Genomic DNA, 23,322 nt, shown 5'->3' with positions numbered 1-23,322 from the left:
ATAAAATATGTGTAATAGATGTAGTATCTGTATACTAATAATATACGAATAAGCGCGCGATAGATACGGACAAGCGCATTGTGTTTTGTTATACGATATTTGTGCGCATCCACCGGCCAGCAGCATGATGGACCGGTTGCTGCGAACAATAGCGACGGGCGGACCGAGCACGACAGTGGCATGACGTAGGAGAGTCGCATCTTTGCATGCGAGTGGAATGCGTGTCGCACGCTCAGAAATATCGGCTACCACGCTATTTTATTTATTTTGCGAACTATTGCTATCCATACTAATTTGTGTCTAATATTTCATATATGATCCTTCTGCTTAAAACTCTTTATCTTCCTTCTGTGCTTGTGTAATCCCTGTGTTGTTCCCGTGATGGAATAAACTGCGAATAATATTTCGATACCTCCAATGAACACTAAGCCAACTTAATTTTTGGACCTGTTCTGTTTTTATTTGGTTTTTTTCTTTTTTTTTTTACAAAATTCGTTTTTTTTTTGTTCTTTTTTCTTTTTTTCACAGAATTCGGGGAGGGATAAGATTATATTTATATTAAACCGCCATATTTATTTACTAAGGCAAATAAATATGGCTGTTTACAAAAATAACAGAAGACGACCAAAAAATAAAGATTGTGTCGATTTGTGCGAGTATTATTCCGCGGAACCACTACTAACGATTCTACATTTTTTATTTTTCTTTTTAAATAAATGTATTTTCTTCTTTGTTTGTTTCTTTCTAAGCGCAACTAAAGTCATAAACATTTCTCGTGAAAAGATTCCTTCAAAAATCCTTAGCTTCGGAAATGGGTACATCAAGGTGGTAAAATTTTCGCAGAGTGAGAGAAAATGCGTAATAGGTATAAGAATGGAGTATGCGAAAGTATGGCAGCATGACAGCTAGTGGCACTACCTGATCTCTGTCTACTAAGCTCAGAGGTGTGACATGAATAACTTACCGTAGTGGGGACATCAAGGGTGCCCAACTCCACTGCGGTGACGTCACGAAGCGGCACCCGTTGCACGGACAGTATGCGGTCCGAGGTCTCGTCGTAGTCAGCCACGTAGTACGCATCGCTTGTTAACAGGAGGACAGTGTCCATTTCGGTCTCTTGCGGATCGCCGGTGCTAGCAGAAAATGTCATGTACATTTTTAAGACAAATGTTAACTAAATAATTACCAATAATTGAAGGTTTCTTAACACGAAATGATTTCTTTTTGTTTTTCCGATATTTCGGAACGGTTAGGCTCAATTTACATTGCGGCGGAAAGGAATGGAAGCGAATTTTAGTAACGAAATTGTACATAGCAAAATGAACATTATGTTAATTGTGGAACGTACAAACTAGATACGAGTGAGATAGAAGTGGCGCGAGAGTAGGCGCAGTGTGACGTCAAATATCGACGAAATACTACAGCCTCAAAGCGCAGACGCGAGAAAGTTAGCGAATATGCTCGAGGCGAAATTGACGCTTCCGTTCCATTCCACTCCGCGGCAATTTAAATGAACCTTACACGCTCCGTTCTCACCGGTTACCTGGCAAGCGGTAGATAACATTAAGACCAGATATATCTGTCTACCTGCTTTCGCTGGCGACGATTTCTTTAATTTTGTGTCGTTGCCATTGTCACTCTCTATCCGACAAATCTCACTCACTGTATCTACAGGTGAAACTGAAGTCGAACCGTTTTATAAAAAAAATAATAAAAAAACCGACGTCAAAAGTTCGTGGAACGTTACATCTATTAGAGGTGGAATATTTTCTTCAAATTTAAATGGTACCAATATTGAGGTACCCTCTTTCCAACAAAAAACAAACATTAAAATCGCGTAACATAACAAAAAAACTGTCGAATTGAGAACCTCCCCATTTTTTGAGGTCGGTTAATAATTAACCAATTAGAAAACATACCCGTTATGTATAAAGCTTTCTAATTAACACTATTGTAGCCTATTAGGCTAAACAATGGACTAAGGCATTATATTTCATTTCTGACTCGCGAACTACTACAAAATAACTATATTAAACTTACTTTGGATCAGCATCAATGAGCCCCCACGATCCGAGCACGGGTTCCGTATCGACCAGCAGCTTCTTACAGTCGTCAATGAGACCCTTGACGTGTTGTGCCATCGCTTCTGTATCGGTTGACGCGTTCGACTCCTGTCGGATTATATCGAAAAGTTAACATCATTATAAAGGCCTATTTATTTATTAGCATCGAGTATATATAACCAGAAATAGAGATAAGGGCCATACATTCCTGGTACCTCATGAGTGATACATCAATGATAGATATCAACTATCGTTTGCACTGAAATATAGACAGCCGCCAACAACTGACCTGTGTGTACGTCACCGTATATTCCAAAAACATTCTGTATTTATTGTAATAAAGATAATATCTCTAACAACGGCGTTCTGTTCGCTGTTGTAGGGAAAAAATAGCAAAACATCTAATTACAGATCAAACGGAATCAAATTTAATCGGTAACTAAATATTAAATATGTAATTTTGCAATTTTCGTCCATTATAGAAAAGCTCAAGTTAACTGGTCGTTTTGAAGTGAAACAATAGATGACATCTATTGACGACACCCGTGAATTGTTTCGAATTCGAGCTGGCCAATTGGAGCGCAGTTGTCATATTAATGATATGGCAAAATAGTTTTCAAACAAATTAAATGACATTTCGTCTCTATTTCTGGTTATATATTCGATGTTTATTAGCAACACTAGCATTATGTTCACAACACATTTTTATCTTATTTGACTTGGGAGTTCTACATTGTAAACACAACAATTACAAGTGTTGACGGCAATCTCAAAACAACAAACACAAACTAAATTAACAAGAAATTTTTGACAAATTAACCTACATAAATAATTTAAACTAGATAGCAATACACTGAGAATACTATAGGAATTTAATTAATAATTTCTTTTTAGTTCATTTTTTTTCGAAGGGACCTATATTATCACTAAATATATCTAAATCAGGACTGCTAACATTTCTTTAGTTGCTTATTTCAGTCATTTTTGGCAAATTTTTATGTTCTTTCCCAATCTATCGACAACAACTACATAACTAAATGTCATTTTACTCTGTCTTTAAAAAAGACAGACTATATTGCAGTTTATCTTATTGTTCAAAATATTGTGAAGAAATATGAGATTATGGTTAATAACAATCAGGGGGCCTACTACGAGCTTTTATAGGAATCCTGTTTACGCCCGTAAGTTGGATAGCCTGTCAAATTCGTACTATGACCTCACAAAAACAATTCACTGTCCATGCAGTATACGTTCCCCATCCGAAATCCGTTCACCTTTTCTTTCATAGCAAAATCGTATCATACCGTGTCATTTGCCATGCACATGACGGTCATGTCAAAATAAGCAATTCAAAGAAAGAGACATGTAATTTTGTCTTACGACAAATTGTAAAGTATGATGGAAAAGTTGCCGATATTACAATATAACGTAATAATACGAAAACCTAAGAACTCGATATACGTAATACATCAGTTTTAATCCAGTGACGAAGCAAGTGACCGGCAAGATGTTTTTAGATTTTTTTCAATTTACTTTTTTTGCGGTTAGCTGTACCAAAACCGTTTTCGAGAACGAAACACAAAACTTGCGGATGAAACACAAAACGTATAATTTTATAATACTCTCAGTTCAGAGTATTAAAAAACCGAATTCAAAAGTCATTCATCTCCTAGTTTGCCACCTTTAGAGATGGAATATTTTCTACAAATTTAAATGGGACCACTACTGAGGTACCCTCTTTCCAACAAAAAAAAAGATCATCAAAATCGTTTCACAAATGCCGATTTATCGCGTAACTTACATTAAAAAAAAACCGTCTAATTGAGAACTTCGTCCGCTTTTTGAAGTCGGTTAAAAACAACGCAATGACGATGTACGGACAACGGCACACCAGACTACACATTTTTGTTCGAAAATCGCCTCCAGTGCAACGGAACAAGATACGTGAATGTGTAGCTTGATGTGCTGGCGCACTCGCCACATCACAAATAAGAAGCTGTAAACTAATAAAGTAAAATCTGCAACCACTTGAACAGTTATTATAAAGCATATGGGTGAAAAAGTTTGTGCATTTCGCTTCGGCTGGGACGTCGATAAGTTTAGTGTCTCCCTAATATGACTACTGGACCATAAAATCGTGAAAAATGCATAAGAACACAGATAGGTAAAGCAAGCCATGCACGCACGTTATAAAGGATGACCTTGACAGACGCGCAGCGCGTGCAATCCTGGAATATAGTATTGAGTTGCGGAGGCACTCTCTTCGATTCTCCGGTCATAGCTTCTATGGCCACTTGCCGAAGTGCATCTTTGAACGTCGATAGGTAATATCTGAAACAAAATAACTAGTTGGAACTTCACTTCACTTCACTTGAGAGCAAATAAAACGAGCCACCAATTTTTTATCTTTACAATTAGTTTCTCGCTACAATGTGCCACCGAAAGGCATCCCGGTTAGTTAGATTTTTGACATTGACATTTTGTATCGTCTATTAACAAAATGACAAAAAAAAAACATTGAAAGCCGGTGATTCAGTTCACTTACTTTCAAAATCTAATTTTATTTTATAAAAGGCGGAAAACAATATACACATCTCTAGAAGACTCTTCGTGTTAGCGTTTCTGCCACTAAAAAGTTGTAATACAAAGCAATTTTGGATTATGAATTATGACATAGTAGTAGTGTACTTTTTAATGGCGCAACAGTCACAATCTATAAGATTTGAATGTTAGTCAAGTGAAAAGCTTTTATTAATGGTCGGACCGCATTGGTCTGCACGCTTACGCACGCTTTATTTTGAAGCGTGCACACGATAATTATAAAAAAATATGTTTACTGGAGAACATTAGATGGCATGTTCTGGGGCTGTGTGAAGTCCGAAGAGAGGGAGAGGACACCATAACCCTAGACTCGGGCCATCTACTGTACTTCCGCGAGGGTGATCAAACATCCCAAGGTGGTATAGGATTCCTCGTCAACAGAGTCCTCTCTAACAACGTTGAAGAGATCTGCAGTGTGTCGAACAGGGTAGCGTACCTGATCCTTCGGCTATCAAAAAGGTATAGCCTGAAGATCATTCAGGCCTACGCACCGACCTCGACACATTCGGATGACGATGTAGAAGATATGTACGAGGACATATCGAAAGCCTTACACAACACCACCAAGGCTCACTTCAACGATGTTATGGGGGACTTTAACGCTAAAGTGGGATTCCCAAATCTTGACGAGTCTCGAGTCGGCCCGCATGGTTATGGAGTAAGGAATCACAGGGGGCAAACGCTAGTCAACTTCCTCGAGCACGAGGGGCTCTTCTTGATGAATTCGTTCTTCAAGAAGAAGCCTCAAAGGAAGTGGACTTGGCGAAGCCCCGACGCTGTGACTAAAAATGAGATCGATTTCATCCTGACGGACAAGAGACACATATTCAGAGATGTCTCAGTGATCAACAGGTTTAGCACCGGATCTGATCACCGACTTGTACGAGGCTCTCTGAATATCGATGTCAAACTTGAAAGAAGCCGCTTGATGAAGTCCACGCTCCGTCCTAATCCACTCCAGATCATGGCGGGCTCCGAGAAGTTCCATGAACTTCTCGAAGCGAGATTCGTCGAGCTGGAACCCACCGAGGACGTTGACGAGGCCCTACAAGGCGTGGTTGGGACGCTGAGAAGCGAGGGCATCAAATTCTGTCAATTGCAGCGTACGGGAAAGAAGTCTAAACTCTCGGATGAGACTCTGTGACTTATGACGAAAAGACGCGATGACATCCAGGCCACTTCGTCAGAGAGGTCATACCTAAACAAGCAGATTGCGAAGATGGTACGGCGTGACCTTCGGAGCTCCAATACACGCCTCATTGAGGAGGCGATAGAGCGAAACCGAGGGTCCAAAGTATTCACTCAGCAGCTTGGAAGGAGCCACCTGACGAAGCTTACAACGCACGATGGCCTAACCGTTACGTCAAGGCAGCAGATACTCGCCGAGATAGAGGACTTCTATGGCCGTTTGTACGCTGTAAATGCTCCTCGGGTCCAGCGTGACAATCACGATTTGAGAGCCACCTTGACGCGCCACTATACCGACGACCTGCCAGAAATCAGTCAAGACGAGATCGTGTTGGCTCTAAAACAGCTTAAAAATGGAAAAGCCCCCGGTGAAGACGGAGTTACTTCGGAGCTTTTGAAGTCTGGAGGAGTTCCTATTATCCAGGAACTCCAGAAGCTCTTTAACTTGGTCATTCACTGCGGGAGAACTCCACGGGCGTGGAACAGAAGTATTGTAGTTCTCTTCTTTAAAAAGGGAGATAAAACTCTACTGAAAAACTACCGACCCATCTCACTCCTGAGTCACGTCTACAAGCTGTTTTCTAGAGTCATCACGAATCGCCTCGCAAGAAGACTCGACGAGTTTCAGCCACCGGAACAGGCCGGGTTTCGGGGAGGATATGGCACCATAGACCACATACACACAGTGAGGCAGATTATACAGAAGTCCGAAGAGTATAATCGTCCCCTGTGTTTAGCTTTCGTGGACTATGAGAAGGCCTTTGACTCTGTCGAAACCTGGGCTGTCCTGGAATCCTTACAGCGGTGCCAAGTGGACTATCGTTATATACAAGTGTTGAGATGTCTTTACGATGCTGCTACCATGAGTGTCCAAGTACAGGACCAGCAGTCTGAACCTATCCAATTACGCAGAGGGGTGAGACAGGGGGATGTCATATCCCCGAAACTGTTCACCGCTGCATTGGAGGATATGTTTAAGACGCTGGACTGGAAAAGGATGGGCATTAACATAAACGGCGAGTACATCTCACACTTGCGATTTGCAGATGACATAGTCCTAATGGCAGAATCGCTGGAGGAACTGGATCAGATGCTGAACAGCCTAGCATCCGCCTCGCGGCGGATTGGTCTTGGCATGAACTTTGATAAAACCAAAGTCATGATCAATGACCACATTGATCCGAGACCCATCTGCGTCAATGGCCACCTTCTTGAAGTTGTTTCCGAATACACTTACCTCGGGCAGATTCTGCAGTTAGGTAGAAATAACTTCGAGAAGGAGGCCAGGAGGAGGATTCAGCTTGGCTGGGCAGCGTTTGGGAAGCTCCGTCGAGTCTTTTCGTCACCCATCCCGCAGAGCTTAAAAACAAAGGTTTTCAACCAGTGCGTCCTACCAGTTCTAACGTACGGAGCTGAGTCGTGGACACTCACGATACGGCTAGTCCACCAGTTTAAAGTCGCTCAGCGAGCTATGGAACGAGCTATGCTCGGAGTTTCTCTGAAAGATAAACTCCGTAATGAGGTTATCAGACAGAGAACTAAAGTGATCGACATAGCTCTTCGGATAAGCAAGCTGAAGTGGCAGTGGGCTGGACATATCTGCCGAAGAACCGACAAACGCTGGGGTAAACGAGTTCTTGAGTGGAGACCACGACTTGGCAAACGTAGTGTGGGACGCCCTCCAGCCAGATGGAGTGACGATCTGCGGAAGATTGCTGGCAGGAAATGGATGCGTCAAGCCGAGAACAGGGCGAAATGGCGTGCATTAGGGGAGGCCTATGTCCAGCAGTGGACTGCAATAGGCTGATGATGATGATGATGATGTTTAGTACTGAATTCCTCTCACGTGCTGGTAAACGAGGTCCAAACTTAAATATGATAATGATGCACTTAGGGTGTATTTACTGTGCATTTTTTTATTATAAAATGCCTTTGCACTAGTTCTAGGCAGTTATTTTGTGAAATTAGAAAAGCCGTAATACCACAAATAATGCCCAAAAATATTAGGGAGGTCAAACAAAACTGGTTATAAAAGTCTCAAATACGCTTACAAGCAAGATTTAGACCCTCGTTATTTTGCAAAATTTACAAGAATTATATTTTTTACCAGGATTAGGAAAATTGAGGTCAAAGGTAACCATATAAGGGTCTAAATGTTACCTGAGCCTATATTAGTTATAGAAGATATACCAGAATTTCATGTCATGAGATATTGAAATAAGATCAGAGTGAGCAGGTATCTTTTGAAATCATCGTTCACAACTTCACTTTCAATCTGGATGGATTTTCTACAAATATAAACTTAGTATCTGCTTTCGTTGTAGCGTCTGAAAAAACAAAAGTTTTAGAAGAAAAAATTTTGTCTTTTGTAAAGGTACCTTTACAGCTACCAGAGGTTGACAAGAAATGTCGCTTTAAGATTTGTAATATTGATTTTTAATGAATATTTTGATGTTTTACTGCGATCTTATTCAATTATTTTTTTATGAAATTACTCCACTAGTTTTTTATAATTATTACTAACAAAGATCGAACACAAAGCAAAATTCATATTCAAATACACATATGAGTTATCCTTTAGTTAATATGAAACTGCAATATTTATTTTTATTGAATATCATGATACTTTTGATATTATTCATGGTAATTCTCCAATAGTTTGTTATTATTATTAATACAAAGATCGAACAAACAGAAAGAAAAATCTCAAGATCCAACTGGACTCGAACCAGAGTCTGTTGCATGGTTACGTTAAGGCAACAAATGAGTCCAGTCGAATCGAGAGAACTTTCCTTAGCATTTTTTCTATCATTTGTTTGTTTTTAATTTCGTGTCATGAAATTCTGGCAGCCTCTCTCATTGCACTGACCTCCCTATTCCATATGCAATTTCAACAGCCACAAGTTCACTTGTCAAACCGTGTCCAAAATAAGTGGGCATCATTTCTAACTTCGGTTTATCGTTATCCATGTTTTCATACAATAAAATTGTGGCAGTTTTAAAATCCCGCCACACACTGTCATATTCCTCTATGGTTTTGTAGTCTATGTTTTGCCCTAGTGCGATGTCTATAGCCAATTGTGTAATGGCGTCGCTAAAATGGCGGATAAGGTATCTGTTGGACAAATGGAAGTATTCAAGAGACTGATTTTTAAATTTTTCGTATCGATATAATTTGAATGACGCCATGAACATCACACGCACGTTGGGCATGCGTCAGTTGACAGAAAGTACATTTTGCATACGGGTGTGTCAACACGGCACTAAAGCGTGCTGTAGTTCATTACAGTGCAGTTTCGACTAGTGCGGTTCCGTCTTAGGCGGTTCTCATACTATGACGTCAGTCGCGCCTTACACGCACTACGACGTTTGTATTGCACTGAGGGGGTCACAACATCAAAAACAGCTGGCGTGTCGCAAAATGGGTTAGAAGCCATTCAACCCGCCAGGGTTTCAACTGGGTTTCTGCCCAAAATCGTGTGCGGAAACGGCGAATACGGAATTTGTTATAATTCCATGCTTTTTACAAAATTTAATGTAAAAAATCTTTATAGACGAAAAAAGAGGCAACACCAAGCAATCCTATGGATTCTCGCTACTAAGGAACATTACAATTCGATTTTTATGAAAATAGATTCAAGAGCATATGAATCTAGCGATTTTTTGTATCGATTTATTTCAATGCAATTTTCAAGCGAATCCATTCCATAAGCAAATCGAATGGTCTAGATCGGATAGCAACAAACATTTATCATTAAATTTGAACAAAACTCGATTTACAACAAATAATTAGTAGTAAATAATTTTTGCCCTCGACTTCGGGCGTTAATGGATTTTAGCCCGACATTACCTAACCCGGACGCTTGCCTATCTCTGGTGATAGCAGTGTGTAATGCTTTAATGTTGTATTGATTTAATATAAATGCTACGCACCTGTTAGCCGAAAATACTCCGTCTCTCATCAAGCCTGTAATTTTCCGCTCGCCAGTTCTTGTATAGTCGCCCTGGAGGAATATTTTCTTTAATTTAGCATTCAGATGGCACAAAAATTCACTACACAGCATTAGCTTGCATCAGTATTTACAACGCAATATCAATGTTTTATTGCACAAACAATAACACAAAACAAGGTACAGACGGTAGCATATCAAGTTACAATACATTGACGAAGATTCGTTGTACCGTTGCACCAAGTGACGGGACGAACAAGCCGTGAACCTAGTGGTAAGCGACATGCCTGTCCATAGCGGTTCCAGTGCCACTCAAAGACAAAAGTTGACAAATCCTGTGTGCCCGTAATTTCATCACCTTATTCTTCAAAACCGGAACGTAGGATCACATTACTGCTTGGCGGTAGACATAGGTAATGTACTTCCCTGGACGAACTCTTTCACAAGGAGCACTAGATGCTTCGAAAACGGGTGATTTATCTACTTGGATTCTATGAGATTCTACTCTTTACCAGGAGAAGAGAGACGGAGCCGAGATTTGGTAGTGGACTCTAGAGTCAATGTCTTTAGCGGTGGCAACCGTTAGTTGTGCAACGTGCAACGGGAAGTTAGCGTACCTACAGCTACTTATCTGGAAAGTAGGGAGAATAATGTACGTGCACCCAGGCGGCTTACTCGAGCCACTAGCGTCTTGAAAACCGGATGCAGTCAGTCACAAGCCTGTACACTGGCCGATCGGGGGTCAGGACCTGAGCTTAGAAGGTTCAGGCACAGGTTATAGTGCCTTTCTCGTATACCCTAATGGTCGATAGGGAGGGTCACTATAATCAAAACTTATGTAGAAAGGAAGGGGATGTTTGGATTCTGTTAAGTGCTTTTTTGATGTATTGTTTTTTCTAAAGTGGATGACATGTTCATTGTTCAAAATTGGTAAAAGTCTTTAAATAGAGTTTAAAAAATTGAATATAATAGAAAGAAGATATCTAGTAACCTTAAGTGCTTTAGTCCCGGCGTACTGGCGGCTGAGGATATCTCCATTGTCTGCCCACATCGTGAGGAAAGCATGTCGCAGTTCCTGTGGCAGCCCGCATCCAGGCGTGCAAAGGCCTAAGCGACATAGTTGCAGCTCTAACACATATTTCGCTATTGCGGTCTGTAATAAACAATAAACATTACTTTTTACTTCTCATACTCTTAAAGTTCGTATTTATGCTGGGTGTGGGCTGCATAAAATAGGATTTTATGCTCTAGTGCATAAAATAGAATTTTATGCTCTAGTGCATAAAATAAAATCGTCGTTTAAGACCGAGGCAATGACGCCTGCGTGATATAACTGAGCATTATGTAGTCCGACCTGAGTCACGTGTAGAAAATAATCGTTTATTTGTAATATTTCTGTTTAATTTCCTCGCAATCGAAGTGAAAAGCAGAGTGTATAACTCGTTCACAAAACCCATGACGCGTTTTATGCACTTATTGCACAATCTACTATTTGGTATTGACAACAGATGTTTCATTTTACAAAATAGTCAAACCATCCTAATGGAGTCCCCGACGTACCTGTGTTACAGTAGCCAGTGTGCTCCATAAACACTTGATTTGTATATTTCATAATCATACAATAATAATTATTAATACAAATATCAAACACTAAGAAAAAGTCTCTCGATCCGGCTGGATTCGAACCAGCATATCGTGCCTTATAGGCAGATCTTTGTACTAATAATTATAATAAACTAGTGGAGTAATTTAACAAAACATAAGTGAATATCACAGTAGTATAAGATGATATTTAATAAACTTAATATAACCACATAATATTATATCGAGTTCTTAGGTTTTCGCGACTGTGACATATAGGAAATAAAACTATTTTTCCTGAGTTAAATCACGTATATTTGTTTTTTTTCAAAACCGACGTTTGCATATACTAAGCGCCTGAAAAAAGTATTATTGGCAATTACACGGAGAAGATATACTGTCTTTTTAGAAGACAACTTTAGCAAAGGCGTTTTATATATTTTTTTAAATACCTTTTTATAGAAGCTTCCTAAAATAGTGAAAAAAAAAGTATATTTAGGTAGTAAATAGTTATATAAAAAAAGTAAATTTTATACTGCTAGAACCATGAAAAACGTAAAGTAGTCAGCCAACCTGATGTCACAATGGCTGGTCACTTTATTTGTTTAGTATTTCCGTTGGCGCTAAGGTGGAAAATATGTCAATAAAGGTACTGAATAGTAGAAAATAGGTTATAAATAATGAGCACAGTTTGATCTGTATATCTCGTTTGGTCCAGCCATCCTGACGGAAACCAAAGGGAGTTGTTTTTAAATATGGACACAAACAACTCGTATTCCTGCATTTTATTGGTTCAACAAAGTATTAGTATAAATATTTTTTTATTATGTCCATTATGATTTATTATATCTACTATGTATGTATACATATTTTATGTGTATTGTTAAGTGATATTACAGCTCACAATTAAACTAACACCCATAATTATACACCTATACGTGACTAATCATCCTTTTTGAGTTTCTAATTCATTGTAAGAGTCCTTTCATGAAGCGACTTAATAAGATTGTTTGTTGATGAGTGTTAAAAATACCTTGTGTAAAGATTTATTTAACTGGCATTTCTGAGAGGCAGGAACCTGGTAGCCTGACGCACAGGCATTTTTATGCTTAGTTTCGGCATTTATTTTGTCATTAAATAACTTTTTATTTAAAAAATCGACCTGAAAGTTTCGTGGAATGACATATTTTATTAGCCAAGTTTTATTGAAATCAGTAACGGGAAAGTGTGCGAAACCGGATTCATCCCCTAGTTTGCCATCCTTAGGGGTGGAATAATGCCGAACGGTTACCATGCCAGGCGGCCACGCAGAGGTCCCACGATCGATTCCCGAGCTGGGAGAAATATTTGTATGGCCTACATTTCGATACCTTCAATGAACACTAAGCCAACTTAATTTTTGGACCTGCCCTGTTTTTATTTTGTTTTTTGTTTCTTTTTTTTTACAAAATTAGTTTTTTTTTGTTCTTGTTTCTTTTTTTCACAAAATTCGGGGAGCACAATTAAGATTATATTTATATTAAGCAGCCATACTTACTAAGGCAAATAAATATGGCTGTTTACAAAAATAACAGAAGATGACCAAAAAATAAAGATGGCGTAGTGTTCATTGGAGGTATCGATTTATTTCTGTCGTGAGTTTGGGTGTAATATGAGGTTGTCTATGTGTGGCACCCGCGACACAGGGTTTCCATAGTGCGGAGCAATGTTCAGTGTGTGCGTTATAAAAAAAATACTGAGGTACCCTTTCCAACAAAACAAGAATCATCAAAATCGTTTCACAAATGCCACAGTTATCGCGTAACATACATACAAAAAAATACAATCGAATTGAGCCTCCTCCTCCTTTTTTGAAGTTGGTTAAAAAAATACGTCCGCGTTGTACAAACCTGCACAACATTGGTCCGATCGAGGCAGTCGATGCAGTTGATGCGGAACACACCGGTCTGCTCGCAGATGAGGCCGCGGTCGTCACGCCAGCAGAAACGCATGTCGGTTATAATGTCCGATATTGCGTTTATTAGGATGCTCACGTTTTCATAGTGCATGCCGCGACTGGAAAATAATATCAAATTCTTAGGTTTTCGCGACAAAGCAAACATTTTGCACTTCCTTCTACACATGCAGCCTGTGGGAGACGTGCTCTCAGAAGACATATAGGGCCCTCCGTGTCCAATACAATAATGCGTTTAGGGTGTTGATGGGGCTGCCCCGATACTGCAGCGCCTCGGGCATGTTCGCAGCGGCTCACGTCGACTGTTTTTACTCGACCATGCGCAAACGGGCATTGGCACTGGTGAGTAGGGTACGGGTCAGCCCCAACACCATCATGCGCATGATTGCGGACAGGTTCGACTGTCCATATATGAACCAAGCTTGTCGCCTGCATGTTGTTTCAAACACTTAGTTCATAAGTTAAATAATTTTATAATGATAGTTTGTGTTTTGTAATATTTTGTAAATTTTAATTTACATTATTATTACCTGCATTAAATTTCAGGTAATAATAATGTAATGTGTAGTGAATGTATTGTCTATAATATGGGTTTTTGCTGCCCGAAATAAATGAATTTTATTATTTTATTTTATTTACTTTATTTATTTAAATAATAGTAGATTATACAACAAGTGCATAAAACGTGTCATTTTACTCGTGACGAGTATATCCAATGGATACTTAAGTCGAGGGTAAAATGGGTTTTATGAATGAATTATACACTCTGCTTTTCACTTCGATTACGAGGAAATTATACAGCAACACTACAAATAAACGATAATTTAATTAAAATTGTAAGTAAAATTACAACAATTAGACATATTTAATGTGATGGTTTTTTTATTTTATGCACTAGAGCGAGTGTCGTCAATTGTTTCACGTGGGCTTTGTTTTGGCTTTGCCATAATGGACGCAAATTGTAAAATTACATATTAAATATTTAATTACCGATGAAATGTGATTACGTTTGTTTTGTAATTAGATATTTTGCTGTTTTTCGCACACCATCGAATGAACAGCTGTGCCCTCGATTTAGGGCATTAAAGGGTTCTAACCCGATTTTAACTCGTCATTAACAAAGTGCCGGGATAAAACTCGCTCACTTGCCCATCTCTGATACTTACCAATACTCGTGGAAGTCGAAAGTGGCGTAAATGACGTCCGGGCTGTTGTACTTAAGCACGTGATTCCCGAAAGCATCCCACATAACCCGTTCACGCCCTTGCTGCTCCACTAGGTTCACGATGCAAACTTGCTTGTACAGAGAGATCTCTTCATCGAAATGTCTCCTGAACGCTTCTTGGGATTCTTCTTCGCCTAAAAAGAGAACATGGGATTATTTAAGGATCAATATACCAAAAGTACTAAGATCTGAGAAAAACATTATGCTATTTAAAAAGCAATTAAACAACTTATTAACTAATAAAAATGTACTCTTTTACATAATTGACGGGATGAACAAGTCGTGAACCTGGTGGTGAGCGACACGAAACACAACATTTTTTTTATGAAGGTTGAGCAAGGTTCAGTCGATGTTAATTTAATTGCTATTTTGTGTCTAATTCTTATTTATATAAATTTAAGGCTGGATTCAGAGCAGTGCGGATTTATCTGCGGACCGTCCGCGCGGAGCACCGGTTAGAACATCGTTTTACAGTGAAGCGGATTGCTCTGTACGGAACACGCGCCGCGTGAACTCCGCACGAGCCACCCGTCCGTTAATTGCATCGAGTATAGAAACAGAGACGAAATAAGGGCTATCCATCCCTGGCAACTCATCAGATAAATGGGCCTTATATCACTTTTAAATATCAACTCTCGTGTGCACTAAAATCACAAATTAGAAAGCTGAAATAGTACAGCGCCAATAACTGACATGTGTGAAAGTCTCCGTATATTCCAAAAATATTTGGTATTTATTGTAATAAATATAATATATCTAACAATGTGGAGCTGTTCCATTCGGTGGTGTAGGAAAAACAGCAAAACATCTAATTACAAAACAAATAGAATCACATTTCATCGGTAATTAAATATGTAATTTTGCAGTTTTCGTCCATTATAGCAAAGCTCAAGTTAACTGGTCGATTTGAAATGAAACAATTGACGACACCCGTCAATTGTTTCGAATTTGGGCTGGCCAATCGGAGCGCAGTTGTCACAGTTATTATTTGGCAGAATAGTTTTCAAACAAATTAAATGACATTTCGTCTCTATTTTTGGTTATATACTCGATGGTTATTTGTAGGCGACTGTCCTCCGTGAACATCAGCACTAAATTAAATACTTAATTAAGAGCACTGCGGATTCTACGCATGCGGATGGCTCGCAGGCGGAAAGTTCGTACGGACCGTACGCACAGCTGTGAAACCAGCCTAAAAATAACTGTTGTATATTCTGATATTTTATTTGTTCCGCTGAACGTGCCTGTGTGTGTACTACAATATAACAATTGCACTTACTTCTGTCAATTCGAGGTGGCGGCCGGAATTTAACATCCGGTTGACTCCAGAATATTGGTATTGAGCCACGAACCTGCAAAAAATTTTATTTTTTTGTCAGGTCTAGTGTTCTGAGCATGTATGTGTTTAGTGTTCTGAGCACTGTGGACGCTGGACGAGGGGATCCCAGGTTCAATTGACGGTAATGAACTTTCCTAAATTGACTAGTCTAGGTGTCCCGCATAGTGACACGAACGGAATTCCGTTGCTTTGGTACTGTATAGAAAATGCCCTTGTTTGAGACCTGGTGATTGAGGTGATTGTTTGGCACATTATTATTAGATCTGCAGGAAGAAATTACTTAGTAACGTTATCTAAATATGTATATATAGGCAACAAGGAAAAATAAAGTTTATATGAACATTTTATATATTTTCCCTACAAACTAAATTCAAATACAAACTAAAATAATTTTTATTTTATAGGTAAGCATATTGCATTTGAAATTGTCACTTTGATTAAAACTCTTACAACATGTTAAGCAGCTCTTTTGATTTACTTGCATGTACTATACACATAAGCATGTTTACCTAAATTCGGCATTCTTCAGCATCTTTTTGTCACTTTTCTTATGTGATTTATTTGCATGAATAATTTATAATACTAATCCTTACGACTAATTCCTAAAGAATATGTAAATTCGTTTGTGTGAGAATCTCACCTTGCCGTAACACAGTTTTCACTAGCACGGAAGGTAATAAACATTTTTGTTAATATACCGCCATAAGTGAATTAATGATTTATATTATTCAAAAACTCGTACTAAGTTAACCGTTAAAATGTTATTACTCGTATTTTCTTAAATCGTTATGTAAGTTGTATTTAAACGTTTAGATGAAAATAAATTATTATTATTATTAGGCTGTTAACAGATTGACTGCAAGTTGGCAGATAATGTGAAGTCGTAATCAACTTCGTGCAGCCGACACCTCGACTGCATGAAGTTGATAACTACTTCACGTATTGACTGCATGCAGTCGTAACCGACTTCAAGCAACCGAGACCTCGACTGCATGAAGTTGATAACGATTTCACGCAATAACTGCAAACATGCAGTCAATCTGTTAGCAGTTTTTTAGATTCTCCTGAAAGAATGAGTAAGTAACTCTAGGGTTACTCTTCATAAATAAAGATTTGTATACATTTATTTACAATTTTTATATTATTATTTTCTCGAATACGATAGATGAAGACAACTTGCAAGAGATGAACGGGTCATTACCTTGGATTTTCGTCATTCCAGAAAGCAGAAGCTGTATTAACTTTTAGTATACAGTTTTTGTTTCACTATGGTTTTAAAATCACTATGCTTTTAAAAGACGCGGTCACTACCATGGATTTTTGTCATTCCAGTACGCAGAAGCTGTATTAACTTTTAGTATAGAGTTTTTGTTTCACTATGGTTTTAAAAAACGCTTGTAAGATGCTAGTGCAAGAATGTTAATTTATTAAACGTCTCACGTAAAGACACTCTGGGACACATAATTATAACTGCCTCAGTGGCCGTACGGTTACCAAGCTGGACTGCCACACAGAGGTCCCGGATTCGATTCCGCGATACAGGGTATTCCAATAGCGGAGCTATGAGTGCGAGCATTATTATTACTATAATTATTATAAATTGCCTTAACTGCACGGTTATGCAGAACAAAGATTCTATTAATAGCCATGGCTCACGTACCATTTTGCCTTGCGAGAGAAACATGTACCGAAGAACGTAGTGAATATATCACAGAACATTGTATTTTTTTTTCTACATTGTATTTCTTTTCTTCGGAACACAATCATGTCAAATTTGATACAATTGTCAAATTAATGAAGCGATCATTCATTGGGTATTGTATCTATGTAAGTGATAAGGAGAATTCTACCTTAAGTCCCTCCACAAGTGGGTTTGTAAAAGCGTTTCCGCTTTTTTTCGTTGCATCTTTATTTATAAACCTACCCTGGTAGTACGGTTGTATCAGATGGGCCAACGGTACTTGAGGTGTAAGTCACTCTTAGATTTATTTACAATATTATTTTAAATGACACTAAAAGATGCGATTTTATACATGAATATGATGTTATTTTATAATGATACTAAGCACATTACTATTTTTTAATTGGATGCTATTTTTATACACGAAAACAGCAATTTTGTTTTGAAAATTTTCATGAATAAAGTGGCATCCAAATACAAAATGATTATGTACGGACAGCGGCACATCAGACTACACATTTCTGTTCGATAATCGCCTCCATTGCAACGGAACAAGATACATCAATGTGTAGCTTGATGTGTTGGCGTGTGTACTTTAGTATAATTCAATGTAACATTGTGGGAGAAAAATTAAATGTAGGTTACACCACTTTTGGGTTGAGACACTCGATTAATAATTTCGATAAAGCTTTTGTTATTAAATTCACATAAAATGAGTAGGCCACCTTCATACGTATGGCGATTCGTATACAAAAGAAATATCTCAAAAACATAGGCTCTAAAACATACTATCTCCAGCGAGTAACGCTTTCTTTATATCGCATGTTTTGTTAATAAAATGTTCTAAAAGCTCTTAAAACTGTAGTAGTAAGGTCTAAAACCTACGTTATATTATAAAGTAACACAACCCACTAGACCGTGTCGTTACTTGTTTTATATTTTATTTATGTTCTTGTTACGGAGTTTTTTGAACTTCTGAGTCACTTTCACTACAGTAATTTCTTCCAAAAATTTCAGTTGAAAGTTAAACGCCGTTTTGAGTAGAGTAATTTATATTAATTAATGTACAGAACGAGGGAGAACTGTAATTATACTTATAACACGGTATATATAATTATTGTATACATATACATATCACTTCAATTGTATATTTAATTTCAAATCTCTAATTACTGCATTCTATTCGTTAAAACGCAATAGCAAAACATGCTTTTAATAATGAAAAAACGTTTTTACTTCAAAAATACCTATACGATTAAAGAACGGGACAATCATATAGAAATCATATATAAAGAGATTGGGGTCATTTGAAATGTGGTGCTGTGCATTTGAAATGGAAAAAATAAATTGGACTGAAAAGATGTCAACAGAGGAAATTTTGAAAAGAGTTAGGGTAGAAAGAAATCTTTTGAATTCAATACAGAGCAGAAGGGGGAAAATGTTTGGACATTAAGATACGAAATGACGAATTTGTGAGCATCATAATTGAGGGTAAGATAAAAGGGAAAAAAATGTAAAGGAAATCTAGTTATATATGTATGGACAGAGGGGGGCCTATCCCAACCTCTTAAAACAATATTATTTTAACCTTACATTGACTTTTTGTACCATGACGCGTTTAAAGTAAGCTTATTATAATGTTAAAACTATGATGTTTTATTGGCAGGTTTGTGACTAGTCATTCACTCAGTTCAAACTATGACACGACTTTAACATTAACAGTAATATTGTTTTTATGTCAAATTTAGCAATCCTAAAATAGTTACTCGGACGCAATGGAAACAATATTATTTTCGGATTTATTGTCTAAATATGATTGGTAACGATTAAAAGTTAAGTTTAAATTATTTACATGAATCTCTTCAATATTTTGTTTATTTTTTTATTTAATAGTACCGTAGTATTTATACCGTATTATAGTAGTAATAGTAAATTGTACCACGCCAGCACATCAAGCTCTCATTGACGTATCTTGTTCCGTTGCACTGGAGGCGATTTTCGAACAAAAATGTGTAGTCTGATACGCTGTTGTCCGTAAATAGGAAATAATTTTTCGTTAAATAAATAACGCGATGTTTATTTAGTAATATTATGACAGCGACACGAACAGCTGACACTAGACCATAATTCCGAATTTCGTTTTTTGGCAGTTAAAATTCTCTGAATAATATTATTAAGTAATAAGTACAGTATATTAAGTACTTTAACATTATACTACGATAAGACGATTCGGAACATCAAAACAGAAAGAGATGACTTTATACAGCTCATATAGCGTTATTTCGTTCCTATTTTAGTAACGTTAGCATTAATACCTTACTTGGTTGAAAGGTTTGTCATGGTACGAATATGAGTAATATTATATTAAGCTTACATTGAAATAAGATTGTAAGGGATGTAAGGGAGCAATCACCACCTGAGCTCCTAATGTCAACCTCACCTGCACGTGGTGCATCCTGCAGGAACTAACGAGGCTCTGGCGACCGGTCGATGGCGGTATAGCCCTTCCCATAACGTCACTGTAAAATTTACTGGCCACCGATGGGCAGCAGCGTCGGGGGTGTAAAACACTGTGTCCTGCGATCTCCAACCCGCATGCCCAGCGTGGAGATTATGGGCATAAACCCCACAAATGAACGGCGCAACACAGGAAAGGCCCCTAGTTCCCGGCCGCCTCGCTATTCCTGGTCACGGTAGCGGCCATGGTAACAGCGGGACAGGGGGTGTTAAGAATCACCGGGCTACCTCAGGCTACCTAAAACAACTGACCCTGGCATCGTTTAATGAACGAGCTCTAAGGCTTGATGAGCACCTAACACAATTAGAAGCGGAGCTAGAGAACATAAGGTGGCATATTCTGGGGCTATGCGAAGTCCGAAGAGAGGGAGAGGATACCATAACCCTGGACTCGGACCATCTTCTGTACTTCCGCGAAGGTGATCAACCATCCCAGGGCGGCGTAGGATTCCTCGTCAACAGGGCCCTCTCTAGCAACGTTGAGGAGATCTCTAGTGTATCGACCTCGTACCTTATACTTCGGGTATCAAAAAGGTATAGCTTGAAGATGGTACAGATCTACGCGCCGACCTCGACACATTTAGATGACGAAGTAGAAGGTATGCGTGAGGACATATCAAGAGCCTTACACAACACCACCAAGGCCCACTTCAACGTTGTTATGGGGGACTTTAACGCTAAAGTGGGACTCAAGAGTCTCAGAGAATCTCGAACAGGCCCACACGGTTATGGAAGCAGGAATCACAGGGGGCAGGATGCTGATCAACTTCCTAGAGAAGGAGGGGCACTTCTTGATGAACTGTTCTTTAAGAAGAAGCCTCAAAGGAAGTGGACATGGCAAAGCCCCGACGCTGTGACCAAAAATGAGATTGATTTCATCTTGGCGGATAAACGGCACATATTCAGAGACGTCTCCGTGATCAGCAGGTTTAATACCGGATCTGATCACCGACTCGTACGAGTCTCTGAATATCGATCTCAAACTGGAAAGACGTCGCTTGATGAAGTACTCCGACCTAATCCACTCCAAATCATTGCGGGCGTCGATAAGTTTCAGAAACTTCTCGTGCAATGATTCGTTGAAATGGAACCCACTGATGACGTCGACGAGGCCCTGCAAAACGTGGTTGAAACGTTGAGGACAGAGGGCATTAAATTTTGCCGATTGCAGCGTACAGGTACGAAGTCCAAACTCTCGAATGAGACTCTTCGGCTAATGACTAAACGACGAGAGGACACTCGGGCCACTTCGTCAGAGCGGTCAGACCTCATCAAGAAGATTGCGAAGATGATACGGCGCGACCTTCGGAGCTACAACAGTACACGCCTCATTGAGGAGGCAATAGTACGAAACCGAGGGTCCAAAGTGTTCACTCAGCAGCTTGGAAGCAGCCACCTGACGAAGCTTACAACACACGATGGTCGAACCATAACGTCGAAGGCGGAGATGCTCGCCGAGATAGAAAAGTTCTATGGCTGGTTATACGCTGCACATGTTCCTCGTACCCTACACGACAACCACGATCCCAGAGCCGCCCTGATGCGCCACAATACCGACGACCTGCCAGATATCAGCCAAGACGAGATCGTATTGGCTCTAAAACAGCTCAAAAATGGAAAAGCCACTGGTGAAAACGGAGTTACTTCAGAACTTCTGAAGTCCGGAGGAGTTCCAGTCATCAAGGAACTTCGGAACCTGTTTAACTCCGTCATTCAATGTGGGAGAACTACTAAAACGTGGAACAGAAGTATTGTAGTTCTCTTTTTCAAAAACGGAGACAAATATTTACTTAAAAACTACAGATCCATTTCACTCCCGATCCACGTATATAAGCTGTTTTCTAGAGTCATTACGAATCGTCTCGCCAGAAGACTCGACGAGTTTCAGCGTCCGGAGCAGGCCGGGTTTCGATGGGGATACAGCACCATAGACCACATACACACGTTGAGGCAGATTATACAGAAGTCAGAAGAGTATAATCGGCCCTTGTGTCTAGCCTTTGAGCAGACTTTTGATTCCGTCGAAACCTGGGCTGTCTTGGAATCCTTGCAGCGGTGCCAAGTGGACTATCATTATATCGAAGTGCTGAGTTGTTTGTATAACGCCGCCACTATGAGTGTCCAAATACAGGACCAGCAGTCTAAACCCATCCAATTAGACAGGGGATGAGACAGGGGATGTCATATCCCCGAAACTGTTCACAGCCGCATTGGAGGATATGTTTAAGACCCTGGAAAAGTATGGGCATTAAAATAAACGGCGAGTACATCTCACACTTGCGATTTGCAGATGACATTGTCAGCGGAGTCGCTGGAGGAACTACAGCAGATGATGTCCGCCTCACGACGTATTGGTCTCGACATGAACTTGGACAAGACCAAAGTCATGATCAATGATCACAATGACCCGAGATCCATAGTCGTAAATGGCCACTTTCTTGAAGTTGTTTCCGAATACACTTATCTCGGGCAGATTCTGCAGTTAGGTAGAAACAATTTCGAGAAGGAAGCCAGGAGGAGGATTCAGCTTGGATGGGCAACGTTTGGGAAGCTACGTCGAGTCTTCTCGTCACCTATACCACAAAGTCTGAAAACAAAGGTTTTTAACTAGTGCGTCCTGCCTGTTATGATTTACGGAGTCGAGACGTGGATACTCACGTTACGACTAGTCCAACAATTTAAAGTCGCTCAGCGAGCTATGGAACGGGCTATCCTCGGAGTTTCTCTGAAGGATAAAATTCGTAATGAGGTTATCCGACAGAGAACTAAGGTCACCGACATAGCTCGTGCAATAAGCAAGCTGAAGTGACAGTGGGCTGGCCATATCTGTCGAAGAACCGATAACCGATAGAGAAAACAACTTCTAGAGTGGAGACAGCGACTCAGCAAACGTGGTGTAGAACTCCTTCCAGGTGGAGTGACGACCTGCGAAAGGTTGCTGGCGGTAAATGGATGCGACAAGCTGAGGACCGGGCGAATGGCGCACATTGGGGGAGGCCTATGTCCAGATGTGGACTGCGATAGGCTGATGATGATGATGAAATAAGATTGTTTTTGAAAGGTTATGGTAGGCCTCCTGGTCATACTCACGTGCTTTCAAAATAATACCTTAGTATAATGCTGTGCATACCTTTAGTTTTTTTTTTAAGAGACCAAGTGACAGGACGAACAAGTAACTGACTGAAAGATAACTGACTCCGTGGCCGAACGGTTACCATGCCGG

General features: G+C 39.4%; 1 protein-coding gene across 1 annotated transcript in view; it reads right to left on the bottom strand.

Moving 5' to 3' along the window:
* Window positions 1-23,322, bottom strand: part of LOC113232391 (phosphatidylinositide phosphatase SAC2) — a 42,254-nt gene that overhangs the window by 14,677 nt on the left and 4,255 nt on the right. The window contains exons 6-13 of the mRNA XM_026467092.1: window positions 15,842-15,914; window positions 14,504-14,696; window positions 13,273-13,438; window positions 10,794-10,955; window positions 9,786-9,856; window positions 4,250-4,394; window positions 2,041-2,171; window positions 965-1,133 (exon numbers count right to left, since the gene is read on the bottom strand). Coding sequence (XP_026322877.1) covers window positions 965-1,133; window positions 2,041-2,171; window positions 4,250-4,394; window positions 9,786-9,856; window positions 10,794-10,955; window positions 13,273-13,438; window positions 14,504-14,696; window positions 15,842-15,914 — 1,110 coding nt within the window. The remainder of the gene's footprint in view (window positions 1-964; window positions 1,134-2,040; window positions 2,172-4,249; window positions 4,395-9,785; window positions 9,857-10,793; window positions 10,956-13,272; window positions 13,439-14,503; window positions 14,697-15,841; window positions 15,915-23,322) is intronic.

This window comes from Hyposmocoma kahamanoa, unplaced genomic scaffold (assembly GCF_003589595.1).
Source record: "Hyposmocoma kahamanoa isolate Upper Pololo Valley unplaced genomic scaffold, ASM358959v1 76, whole genome shotgun sequence".
NCBI lineage: Eukaryota > Metazoa > Arthropoda > Insecta > Lepidoptera > Cosmopterigidae > Hyposmocoma > Hyposmocoma kahamanoa.
The sequence above is the reverse complement of the archived record's forward strand: the minus strand, read 5'-3'. Positions and strand labels throughout refer to the sequence as shown.